Source organism: Streptopelia decaocto, assembly GCF_964273445.1.
Source record: "Streptopelia decaocto genome assembly, chromosome: 5".
In the NCBI taxonomy this organism is placed as follows: Eukaryota; Metazoa; Chordata; class Aves; order Columbiformes; family Columbidae; genus Streptopelia; species Streptopelia decaocto.
The window spans coordinates 53,871,854-53,885,350 of record NC_138659.1 but is presented as its reverse complement, the minus strand read 5'-3'; the positions used below and the strand labels follow the sequence as shown (position 1 = coordinate 53,885,350).

At 42.9% G+C, this 13,497-nt stretch overlaps 1 protein-coding gene across 1 annotated transcript in view; it reads right to left on the bottom strand.

The window, feature by feature from the left end:
- The window catches only part of VSTM4 (V-set and transmembrane domain containing 4), a 36,534-nt gene extending 34,239 nt beyond the window's left edge, over positions 1-2,295 (bottom strand). The window contains exon 1 of the mRNA XM_082053579.1: positions 2,180-2,295. Coding sequence (XP_081909705.1) covers positions 2,180-2,234 — 55 coding nt within the window. The 5' untranslated portion in view covers positions 2,235-2,295. The remainder of the gene's footprint in view (positions 1-2,179) is intronic.
- Between the last annotated feature and the right edge of the window lie 11,202 nt (positions 2,296-13,497).

Below are 13,497 nucleotides of genomic sequence, written 5' to 3'. Positions count from 1 at the left end.
ACAGTGATGGATTTTGGAGGAAAGAGGTCATTCACCTCTTATGTGGAAAGGAGAAGCCTCATTCAGAGCACCCAGACACTAGAGGAAATGATCCTCCTGTCTTTAGCAAGAGCTGGATCAGCCCACAGTGTGAGCTTTACCCTTGTAATGTGTTCCTTGCCAAGACAGGGGACTCCTCCACAACTTGAGAGCAGGCTTGTGTGCCAACAGAGCACTGAATTTCTAGACTTCACATTGCTGAGTAAAGTGAGTAATCACTGGTTTTCTTCTCCTGCCTTCTCAGTATAGATAGCATGGTATAACTGCTCAGGTGGAGCACATCACAAGAGTTTGTCTTCCTTCTGCTTGGAAAGGGAAACTATTTGTAGAAAAAGGGAGGAGAGTGAGTCAAAGATGAGGGTTCTTTTGTAGTGTACTTAATCGCCAAACATGTCTCTCACTTCTATTTGCAACCACCTCACTTGCCCCCATTCCGGTGTTTTAGCTGATTGTTTCTTTGGTACCCTCCACCTGCATGTCTCACTAGCCTATTGGGAGTAAGTAACCTGAAGGTTACTGCTGACTAAATCCTGTTCTGAAAGCAGTCCAGTTCTGCTTACATCACTTCAATTCCAATTATTAGCTAGGTTTGGACTTTGTCTGCCACGTTACATAGCAAAACTCTTTCACGGAACTGTCAAGAGTAACAAATCATACTTTTAGCAATTAGAAAGCTTTATATGCCAGGGCTGTCCCCTCTGTCTGTGCTAGAACAGCAGCAAAGGACTCACACTCACTATTGGGCCCTCAGGTTTAGTGGGCAGATTCAGTGTAGCTGTGTTTTTGTGGAAGAATCCCAGCTGCTTCGGTGCAGATACTTCACACGTGGAATTGCTCCTGTGCACTACTACTCACGATCCAGGTTTAGCGTTACATACAGGCTCCTCTTCCTTCCCCCATGGACACTGGTGGGCAAAGTCTGCAAACTACCCTTCAGGGCTGAGACAACTTTTTCCTCAGCCCCGGCTGATAGCTAAGGGACTAGAGAGGCATGCCATCAGAGTAGTTTCCTTCTGATCTCAGATTTACATGACCAGAAGCATATGAGATGGTTTTTATCCCCATTGTAGTTTGTTCTGTGAAACAATGTTACTGTCAAAGCCTGTTTTAATTTGACTTTTCAACAATTAAAAAGTAAGAAGAACAGATGAGCCAGGAAGAAGCGAAGTTCTTTGTTTAAATAAAAATAATTATAAGCTGACTAGCAAGATCACCAAAAGCAACCAGCTGTTTTCAGTTGAACAGGTCACAAGTCAGAAAGTCCTCCTTCAAGAAAGCTTCTGCAGTGATTGAAGATGGACTTGAACCGAACCTCTGTCTCCACCACCTCCTGCCCTTTTGAGGTGGAGATCTCTTTCATTAACCCTGAATGAGCAAGACTTCCCCACCCCCTAACCCTCAATGCACCTTGGAGTTCAGATCCAGACTCTGTGTCCATTTTGCAGGTTTAGGATGCAATGCTGGCCAATGCAGCTTTCGATTGGGAGGCATAAGGTCTTGAACAGAGGTTTTTTACATATGACCAACTGGTTTGCTTCCTACTAGATGTCTGTTAGATTTAGGCACCTGAGAAATAAAGTGCCAAACCTCTCTCTGCCTCAGCTTCGCCTGCAGTTGCTTGGTGCAGCTTAATATTTTCCTGCCTCTTGCAGAAGGCAGCAGAGGAAATACTTTTGTAAACTTCTGCATGGGAAGGTTTTTCTGTTTGTTTTGGTGGGACTTCTTTGTTTGTTTGTTTTCTTTGTGAAAGCACAGTTGTGGGTCAGGTAGCTTTGCAAAAGCCGGGAAAGGCGGTGGCAGAGCGGGGTGAGGGACCTGCCCGAGGCGGGGGGCGGCGGGAGTACCCGCTCCTGGCCGTGCTGCCGGACTCCCCCGGGAGGTACCTCCCCCCACCTCCAACTTCTCGCTAAGCCCCCTCTCCTGGTGTCCGAGTCCCGGGCGCTGCCGCGGCTCGGAGCCGCTGCCCAGCCCATTCCCCGGCGCCGGCGGCGTGGGAACGACCCGGACCCTGCTCCGCGGCGCGAAGGGGTGGGCGGCGGAGCCCGGGGTCCCGAAGGTGGCCGAGGGGGCTGCCCCGTCCCGGCCGGGAGGTGCTGCCCGGGCTGGGCGCCAGCCGCTTCGCGCCCGCGGTGCCTCTTACCTGGGGCCAGGGCCGTGGCCAGCAGGGCGGCCAGCGCCGTAGCCAGGAGGCGCATGGCCCGCGGGGCGCCGAGTCCCGTCCCTTCCCTCTGCCGAGCTGCCTCCCTCCTCTCCTCCCCGGCCTCTCGCCTCCTCCCCGCCCGGTCCTCCCTTCTCCTCTTGCCTTTCATCTCCTCCCCTTTCTCCTCCTTTTTTTCCGCTTTCTTCCTTCCCTCTCTACTTCTCTGCTCTTCCCACAGTCCTGCCCCCTGTTCAACTCTCCTCCTCTTTTTCTCGCCTTATTTCTCTCTTTTTTTTTTTTTTCTCTCCACTAAACTCAGGCCTGTGGAGTGGCACTGGGACTAGATAGGGCTGCTCCATCTATAGTCTGTGTGATCTGCCCGGTGCACACATCCTCTGCCCAGAGGTTAAGGGGCTGTGCAGATGGTGAGCAGGAAGCTCACCTCTCTGAGCACAGAAAGCCTCTTTGCGAGTGGCTGAGGGAGCCTGGCAGCGGGGGGGTGGCAGGACAGGGTGGTGGGATGGGGGAAGCTGTGTTATGCATCCTCTCTGCTTTCCTGCAGGTGTTTGAAAATTTGTAGACCCTCACGCTCATTCACTTCATCCCACTCCTTAACTGGAGTAGGACCACTATTTCCAGCCAATGCTAGTTCATGTCTGTCTCCTTTTCTGTGGGCCCTGCTGCTGGCAGCATGGGGACAAGAGGGTCTGGGCAGTAGGACTGGCCCTCCAGCAGTCATGGGGATGGATGTTGTAAGCTGGACACTTGAGCTAGCATATCACTCATGATGCTCTGGTGTTGGGACAATTTTGCTCTCTGATGTGGTAGCATAACTACTGACCATGGACATTCACCCTCTCTCTAAAAAAGTCCTTAATCAACTGATATAGCAGATTAGGGTGCATCACCCCAAGGTCACTGTGCCTGTTTTGCCACATGGTACTATAGGTACTATTTCTAGGCCAGAAAGGACAAGGGAAGTTGATATCTGTCAGTCTACTCCTGCCCTTCCCTTTTGCTCCTTTTGGAGGTGTATAATTTGAAATCCCATGAATCTTCAGAGTCATGGACACAATCCTTCTACTAGCAGGTATGATGGATTATACCTGATTTTAGTATTCACATTTCATGAACTGTGAATGATACAAACACTTTGGTATTCCTCCTTCCCTGGATAGGAAAATTATTACTGATTTAGCTACTCCACTCCTGTCCTAGTAATCCCTGAGGCAGGATAATAAATTTCTGCTTTTAATCATCACAGAAAATTGAACATTTGCTTCATCTGACCCTTATGAGACTGAACACTGCCTTTAATAGATGTGGAATGGAACAGAAGGTGTGTGAACGTGACTTGATGGCTACATGGCTTCTTCGGGCCATCATGTAATTCTTTTACTTTAGGGACAGACTTCTGTGTTGGTACAGCAAACACTCTTTGCAAAAGAATGGCATCTCAGGATTATGCCCAGAACAATCAGCAGACCTGGGGAAACAGGCAGTTGTTAAAAGTTGTACTGACTGGGGGGCTAATTAAGATCAGAAGATTTGCGACTACTCTATGAACATGGCAAAGGGAAATTCTGTCAGAGAGAGAAGCTAATTCTGAAAGAAACAAACAAATTCACAAAAAAAGTACCAACAATTATTCACTTTGATGGTCCTAATGGAAGCTCCAGCTTAGGCAGTCCTTGGACTGCTGACTGGGAGGAAAACCAGGGATGACTGATTTGCCTGCTCTTTTCCAAAGCATTTGTTGCTTACCATTGTTGGATAAAAGATATTAGGTTGGCTGGATGTTTTAGACCTTCTTATATGATTCTGCTAGGCTCAGTCTGCCTCACCCCATGTATCTCATAAATTCATTCAGTCTACTAACCATTTAATGGTGTATACAAAATGCTGATGTAGAGATATCAATAAGGACTGCCTAAGCTCTCATGTGAGTGCCTGGACCCTACAGAGCTTATGGATGAACTGTGAGAATCAGTATCAATGTCTGTGTCTTTGAAACCATCCCAGTTACTAGTGGCACTGTTTCTTTAGTTGCATCAGGAACCCTAATGGGCTTTGGGACAAGGCTGGATTGATTAGTTGGTGAGAAGGCTTAATATGATATATTTGCTTGTGGTAGATAGATAGATACAAGGGTCAGAGGCCCACTTGGGCTTCTCCAGTCACACATGCCTGCCAGTTTACTGAAAACCTATTCTTTCTGTTTTGCAGCCTGTGATTTCTGTACCTTTGACATCTCCCCCGGTATTGTGGGTTCTCTCTTTTGTGTATAATTCCTTAGTTGGTTTCTCCCATACTGAAAGACCTTTGTTAACATAAGAACATGCAAAGTGCTTCTTACTCCTAAGGGGATGTTTCTTTTAAATTTCAGAAAGTACTTTTCAAAGTGGTTTAAGCTGAAATGCTTTTATATTTGTCATTGCATAAATAAACTCAGGTGATGCAGCCTTTCAGATTATTTTTTACTAAGGGAGAGCTTTTCTTTGCACAGTTAGGAATGGGATGTGTAAGCTTCTATGCATGAGCCTCTCTCTTGCCACTAGCGTTCTGCCAGCAGCATTTGTTAGGCAGCACAACACCTAACATACCTATTTACATTTTGCAATTTCTTGGGATATAGTCATGGGCTAGACAAGAGTTTAGTGAACAGTGGAGAAACATAGACTACTGACTTACGGTCTTCTCAGATTTGCTGCTGAGTTGTTGGATACTTTTACACAAATCTGTTCCAACCTCTGGGCTGCAGCTGGGTGATCTGTAACCTTCCTTTGTGCCTGGATTGGAATGGTTTGCTAATGGAACTGGGGTGACCTGCATGAAAGGTTACAATTGTAATTTGCACTGTTTCACTGTTAAAATCTTTCATCCCTTCAACCCATTTGTAGCAGCTGAGATGTTTCTGCTTTTGTAAAACAGTCATTCAAGCTTGTTGATGCCTTGTACCTGATGCTGTCTCAGTTTACCTGTGCATTAAAATTCCTAGAGGACAACTGAAAGTGCAGTACAATTCCATTTTTCACCCATAGGACAGACACACAGGTCTGTAAGCCAGTGCACCTCCCTTAGCTTCTCTGAAAGTGTGCTGACGCACACGAGCGGAGCCTCTGACCCGTGGGATAGGGCTGCCTCGGCTTTGGCAGCACCTACGTGGCCTCATTTCCTGCCAGAACGGGTCTGCTCTGATGAGGAAAGTGCCTACTCAGCACTCAGTGCAGCTGACACAGCTCAGACTGCTTTCTCGTGCAGAGCTTGGAGCCACTCTCTCCCTGGGGGCAGTGTTATTGAAATTATCAGCCTCTGTCACTCTGGGTAAGACCTGCTGTGCAAATTCTCTTTGCATCCTTGCAAAGTCACATCTAACAGAAGTAGCCACAGCCTCTTGGCTTCTGTTATCCTATCCTCCCTCCTTAGCTGCTATTCTTAACTTGCCTTCCATTGAAAGGTCTTACTAATGTCTTCAAATCTGTCTCCAAAAACTCATGCAGGATTCCTGTGAGCAGAATTGTGCCTTGCCCTTACAGCAATATTGCAGTACAGCATGTTGTTAAGGAGACTTCTGTTTGTTCTGAGTGATGTATGGGATCTTGCTACCCAGCTAGAGCAAAAAACTGCCTCTGTCAATTTCTGTTTTTTACCTGTAATGATCAGAGCTGCTGAAACTTAATGTCCTCCCACACCTCATCTGGGCAGTGTGCAAAGATGCTATCTGTCTGCCTGAACCTTATCATGGAGACACAAGTTATGGCCAGGTGTTCTTCAGAATCCAGCAACTGGTAAGTCCTGTGGCACAAGGAATCCTAATTACAAATGAATATTCAGTGATTAGAGGTGGATAAAATCCAAACTGATTCAGTGTTGCCAAGCATGGAGGGAGTTTAGATCTGTATTCAAACTTTCCCATCCCTTTAATGGGCCAATTTAACTCTGAATTTTAACAGTCCAGAGCTTCTGAATGGCACATTTTAGGATTAAAAACTCTACTCTGGTATTTTTCCATGGCTATTCTGTGGACTGGTATGTGGAAAATACTGTTTTGTGGATCCGGCTCCACATCAATGGGACAGATGCTACATAAAAGCTTCTAAAATGTAAGCATCATGCTTTTTAGGTCTCTGGATATTAAGCAATGTTTACACTGTGTTTGGGGCTTTGATGCTGGTTTGCTTGTTGCCATTTATTTCTGACTGATTGGTAAGCTGCTAGATAGGGTGATGTTGTTACTGAAGTTTTCTTTTCCCCCAGTGTAAGGTGTTCTTCCTTCCTTTTCTTTTCAGGGTTGTGAATGATACTGAGGTTTTTGAATTTTTTCTTTTTTCTTTTTTTTTGATGATGCAGCCATACTTTTCTGGATAGGTGAAAACCTTACTATTGATGCTGTAACTCATGTTTGTTCCATTTTCTCTTTTTTCAAATGAGAGCACATTTTTTTTTAGTTACTACTTCCATGATTATGTTTGGAACTGCATAAAAGCACAGGGGATTTATGTTTTTCTTAGCTCTTGCTTCAAGTTTCATTAGTCGAATTTACAGGGCACTGCTAATCCTGAAAATGTGAGATTTGTGTATGTCTTGCAAAACATGGATGTGGATATTTTATATTTAGAGCCTCTGTCATGTGTACTCTATATCCTTAATTGTGTGCAAGATGTTGAAACCCGATTAAGTCTTGCTGCATCTTACCGTGCATTGTCATGCACAAAGACATTATCTCATCTTCATACAGTGGCACATAGTAGTGTCATTTGATGACGATTAAAAAAGTCCATTGCAGTTCTAGTTCTGTTCTCTAAAGATATTAAAATGTCATTTTTAGCTGTCCTTATTTTTGGCAGTAGGTGGGCAAATGTCATGCTAAGATGGATTTCAAAGTCTTTTCAGTGCATTAATATGTTCTGGCCTGCGCATTTTCATTAGGCACCTGTCCTAGTTGAAACATTACTGACAGTACTTTGCTCTGAGCTACGCGTTGTGAGCCTGCTGATCCCACTCTGCCTGGCTCAGAACGGGCACTGACTGCAGAACCACACACTCACTGAGAGTTGTCCTGACAATGCAATATCCTGCCCCCTGTTTTTGCTTACCTGCCTCCACAAAGCAGTGCTGCGACTGAGTTTGAGGAAGCATAAGCCTCTCCTGGAGACTGCAGGGGTGTGGGTGATCTGTGAAGTCTCCTGCCTCACGAAATTTGGCCTGTGCTTTCCACACACACTGTGCTGGCAGCATATTTAAAATTTTGTGTCCATTATTTGTCTCCAGATCTTCAGTTCAAGAGACATCCTACTGCCTCTTTGTCAACCGGAGATATAATAATAACTCTATCAGGAAAGCGCAATGACCCATCCAGTTCAGTGCCCTCTTTCTGACTGTGGCTGACAGCAAATACTTAAAGAAGTGTAGTATGGGCGGGCAAGCACATAACACTGTGTTCCCAGGAGACTTCCAGCTTCATATGGTTTGCAGCACTCACTGTGTCAGCAAGACATGTCTCAGGCCCTCACTGATCAGACCTAGCCACACTATGTGCTCCTTTATCACTTCATTCTAGGCTGAAAAGACAGAAGTTTGTCAGTGTATCCGTCCTCCCTGGTCAGGGTGGCTCCATGGCTCCCACAGTACTTGATGCAACCCTGATAGGAATAAAGCCTGATCATTACAGAGGGAAAACCTTCTGAGGGGAAGCTAATCATGAAAGAATCACTGAACCTACACAGGGACACTCAAACAGCCACTGACGTTGGCTGCTACTACATAGCTCATATGAGAAGTCACTCTACAAAACCAGTGAACTAATAACAGAAGGTATAATGTATATGTCTAGCATTTTTCTGATTATGTTTGGATTTATTGTTTTAAGTTTTTAAACATTTCCTCAACAATTTTCCCAAATTAGCCAATTTGTCTTAGATGTGTCCTAAGAATAAAGGCTTCCGTATAAATTCCTTAAGCCTACCTGCTTCTGCTCAGGCTAGAATTATTACAAGAAATGTGCCTCTTGCCTGCACCTGGTATTTCTGATCTGCCCTTACCCAGCCACATGGATTGAGGAGAAAGGTGGACGTCCAAACAGAGAAAGGAATGGTTATGGAATGCGGGTTTTGCATGGAGGTGAATTAAGGTGAAGAAGTTGATGTGAGATATGGACCCAAACTACTCTAATATGGTTCCTAACTGATATTACATGCTATATTCCTATGCATTTGTCATTCGTATCTACAGAGCTATGATACATTTCAAATCTGCGTTTTCCAGGATGTCTGTTTGGAAAATTGACTGTGGAGCTTGCACCAGTTCTGTTACCTAACAAGTGGAACCAAATTACTATCTACACTTTAGAAACTGCTAAACCACCTTTGGAAAGAGCTAAAGTTCACAGCTGGAAAGCAATTAAAATACTGAAAAAACATGCATCAGCTGGAGAGACCCCAGAGAAGAGCCCAGCAAGGCAGATCACAGATCTAGAAAACATAGCCTGTAATGAAACACTGAAAAGCTGGGATTGCTCAGTGAGGCTTGGGAAACATAATAAATCTCCAGGTATTGTAAAGCTCTTGCAAAGACAGGGAATAAACAACCATCTGTGTCCACTGACAGTAGAATGAGAAACTGCAGATCTAAATTTCAGGAAGTGAGATTAGATATTAGAAAATGCTTTCTAACAGCAAAGTTAGTTAAGGGCTGGTATAGGGAGATAAGGGGTCTTCATTATGAGAGGTTTTTAAAATATAGATTAGTCAAATGTTTGTCAGAAATGGTCTAAGTATAGCTGATCAGCTTTTCAGAAAGATGTTGGATTAAATGAGATCTGGAGAACTCTTCTAGCATTATTGTCTTTGATACTGTTTTATGCTCTCTCTGTGGTGTCTTTCTTAGTACAAATACAAAATCCTTGAACAGGCTACAGAAAAGACATTTAAGCTCTTCACATCCCAAGGAATAACAAAATTTTGTCTCTGACCTACTTTGTCCTATTCAGACACAGATAGCATCTTGCTCTCTTATCTGCATTTTCTACCATGTCCCCCAAGACATTCTTCTGTTTCTGCTTCTCTTAAGTTCAGATAATAAATCCTGCATCTCTGTGTTTTGCATTTTTTTAAACGTTCCAGGCTGAAAATAAAGTACCCACGCACATACCCACAGTGAAGAGTTTGTTGTCAGAAAAACAGGGAATCCTTCCCTAACCTCAGGAATGTCCCTGGAAGATGTGCTTGCCTTTTGCTCTGTTGTCAGGAATGGTATTCCTAGACTTTGGCAGCTGCTAACTTTAAAGTAGATTCTTTAAACTTAAAAACAGAAGTAAAAACCTTTCTCTCAGTAAAGATCTTTACCAGAGCAGAGACAGTTTAATCAGTAAGCTCCAGTCAAATTTTGTATGCTATATAGGAATGAGTAGTGGCAGAACTTGGATCTATGAGCTTCAGGAAATAGATGAAACAAGTGGTCATGTTTCCTGATGAGCAGTGGAATAATGAACAAATATCCATTCAAATATCTGGGAGGCAAATGAACTGCTTAAAAAGTTACCTCACTTGTGTTTCTAAGATGATCTCTCCAAAGACTTTTTTGGCACAGTTTTGAATAAACAAAATATTTGACTTTCATTGAATATTTCATATTGAATATTTTCAGATATGTTCTCTTTCATGTTGTAGGTTAGGATGTATAGTATTTGCCTTCAAGAGAGAAATGGGCTGATACTGAAGCAAGTTAATGGCATCTCCTATGTGTAGCTGTGCAAAATATTGTGTGTTCTTCATCTTCTTTAAAGGTAAAAATAAGGAGCAAAAGAAATGCTGTATGTGTTTGTCAAAGGGCAGAAGTTCAGGTGCCATTTGTTAAAGGATTCTTTGCAGAGAATATGAGAGAAACCACATCTGGCATACTGTACATACCGTATGCTTGGATGCATCCTTTAACCAAACATAGACATTTTTCCTAACAGTATTATGGCCATGTGGATAAGATGTACGGTTGCCATATCACAAAATTAGCTTGTATTTTTCTGTCTGAAAAGCTACCTTGTATAAACACTCAAATTTGCACTACTCATTAAAAGAAAAAAAGGAATCTGATCTTTTTTCCCTGCATTCCTCCTCTTACACGAGAAGAAATTAGACAAAGTTCCTCATGTACCTCCTAAAGCAGGGAGATGATGAACACTTCAACAGTGAGACGGAGATTTAATGAAAGAGGGGAGGTTCTGACCCATGAAAATCAGTGATTTTGATGCAGTGAAGTAGCAGCCAGATCCCTTTTGGCTGTGTCCGGTCTGATTTGCTGGCTCCACAGCTATGTGGAACAATGGTCTGTGCAGGGCAGCAGGGATGTGGCCAGAATTACAAGTGAGCGTCCATGAAATTCCTCTGTGCAAGTACAAAAAGGGGTTTTCCTCTGCACTTTCTAAATGACAGAAAGCCTGTATGAATTATACTCTATGACTCAAGCAAGATAGCTTTGAATTCAGGATTGTCCCCTGGAAACATGGCAAATTATTTTTCCCACCTGTGAAAGTATTAGAAGTTTATTGTGTTGATTTTAAGTCAGATGTTGGCAAAACTCCCTGGTTTTCGGGTTTGTTGTTATTTGCCCTTTTTTGTGGTTTTGGTTTGGTTTGGTTTGGTTTGTTTTTTTTTTTTTTTGTTCCTCCCCACCCCCCCCAACAGATGACTAATATTTGCTCAGTTTAGAAAAAACAAAAACAAAACACAAAACCAAACAAACAAACAAAACCAAAACAAACACAAGAACAAAAAACACCTCCTGGTGAAGAATCTATGCATAGAACGTTTCTACTCTGATGGTTAAAGTCTGTCAAAAGTTATTATTAATAGGAGTGCAGTGTTTTGATGGAGATTGCTGATGGAGAGTGCCAATGATCAGTGGCTGAGTGCAATGGCGGAGGCGGTACAGCAACCTGAACAACAAAATGTGAAATTTTTAAAAGGCCAGATATGAAAAACTTTGGGGAAATTTCCACTGCAGTTTACAACAGCCGTGCTGAGAGCAGCAGCAGAGCTGACACAAGCCAGCTTTTCCTGATGGGCCAATTATATGTGGTTTTGTTTCTCTGCTAAATCTCAGTAGTTGCAGCAGGATGGGGGCTTTTCCTGCCACTTTGAGATTTGTTGGACAGCAGCTAGGAAAGAAGGGTGTCATTTACTGATTTGCCACCATGGTGATTTACCACATCTTTGAGAAAATGGTCCATGAAAATACTTATTTTTAGGTTCTGTCAGGAGAAAATGGAAAGGAGCAAGATGGGGGGAATGTCAGAGGGTGAAACTTGTATTACTAAGATAAGTGCATCACTTTGAGGTGAAGCACTTCAGGTTGTCCAAAATAACCCTCCTGTAGCTGGTGAAAAAATCACTCCATAGGCATAGTCAATAGCTCTCTGTTGCATTTTATGGGTTTGTGGGATTATATTTAGAAAAGCAATGCTGTTACTTGGAGCAGCAATTTTATCAACATGTGTTGCCCTCAGAAGATGCTGAGCAAAGGCCTTACAGTTGGGGGGGTTAGTGCCAAAGACTGTAAACCGGGTGTCCCACACTTGGGGTTGATTTAATCAGGCTGATGAAGGCACTCAATGGTTTGTGTGTTCCTCAGTGGCTATGGAGAGAAAAAAAATGGAAAGGAGAACTCAGGTCTTTTCCTGGTCCTCACAATAGACATCAGGCTGATCTTTTAGGGAAGTCTGTAGGTGAAGCTAGGTAACCTCTAAAATTAAATAGGATAGGTGGGTGAAAGCATCTTGATTTTGTCTGAATGGCATATGAGGTATATTAGTACCTTGTTGAATGTCTGCTGATGATTCTACTCTTCAGGTCCGATTTTTAATTTTTTTATTTTTTTTTTTTTTTTTTTACATAGACTCCTTTGTGACTGTCAGTGCAAAGGCAATCAACAATTTGACTGAAAAGATAAGCTAGTCATACAGTAAATGATCACAGTGCTAAATGACCATAAACAAGCCATGGCATATACGAGTAATTTTCAAAAAGGAGGGTATTTGACGTTGCTTTGAAGACGAAAAGATTGTAGGGAAAAAAGTGACGCAGGATACCGTCTTTTAAAAGTAATAGCACACAGTGCAGGCTCCAAAATATTCCATAATTGTTTGTGGTATAGCCTCAGGGTAAGGAAATATTGTCATTAAAGAGAAGTAATTTGAGTGAAGCTGGAGATCATAACATTGCACTTAGTAGCTGCAAATCCATACCTTCAAAACACGGGTTTCCAATAATACGCAGGGACTTTCTCTGCTTCTTTTGATCTGTTAGCATGTAACAAATACACTTTCCTTCTCTGACACTGAACTTAGGAAAGTAAATAAAATCAAAACCATACTTAAAGCACTGATTCACAGAAAACATTAGGCTTGTATATATGTCAAAGGCATGTGTTATATTTGTCATTACAATTAAAATAGTACACACATCTGTTTTATGATGAAATGTGAGTAATGTGCCACTAATTATTAACATCTGTAGTTCTTTCTAGCTATGATACTTCCATTTTTGAATGCTGCACATTCTGTGGATTACTAAAATGTGCAAAAGCTCACTTAAAATTTAAATTTAAAAATTATAATACTCTGTGCTGTGCTTTGATTTCGCTTATATGAGCATTTGTTGTCAGGGGCTTTCTGGCTTCTCATGAATTGTCTGGTTTGCCCTCTACAGCAATCAGAACAGATGTTCCACAATTGGACTGATACTTCTTCCCTGCCTTCCCAAGGAAATGGGTGTAAGCTTGCCTCCTCTTTAGGGCATGGCTAGCTTTCCTGCGGGACTGTGTCTAGGAGTAATTGTGTCCTTTCAGCACTGTTCAGCAGTCTTTGACAGCTTCCTTATTTCCCAAAAGGTGTCCCTAAAGCCTTCTTTAGTTGTTTCGGTCTCCTTCACTGATAGTGCTCTGTCTTGATCAGACTTATCATGTGGAGATCAGCAATAAGATTTTCCTTCTTCACTAATTCTTAGAAAATTTTCTTGTTTCCAGTTAACTGTTCATATATCATAATTCTTATAGTTCTTTTGATGGGCTTTGCCTTTGACCCATTTTATCCTCTGTGTAGTGCTAATACAACTGTTCCTGGCATTACACGGACTTGTGCATCAGAGACAAAAGTAGTAAGCATCCCACAGCTGGTGGCCACATTATTTGTTGTAGCCATGCTGTTCACACTTCCCCAGAAGTAGCAATGTTGGTGTTGCTGTCACTGAACTTGCCATGCCTTGCTTGCCATCTCATCAAGAATTAACGGCTCTTGCATGGTTTTAAACTTTGGGCATGGTTTTGGC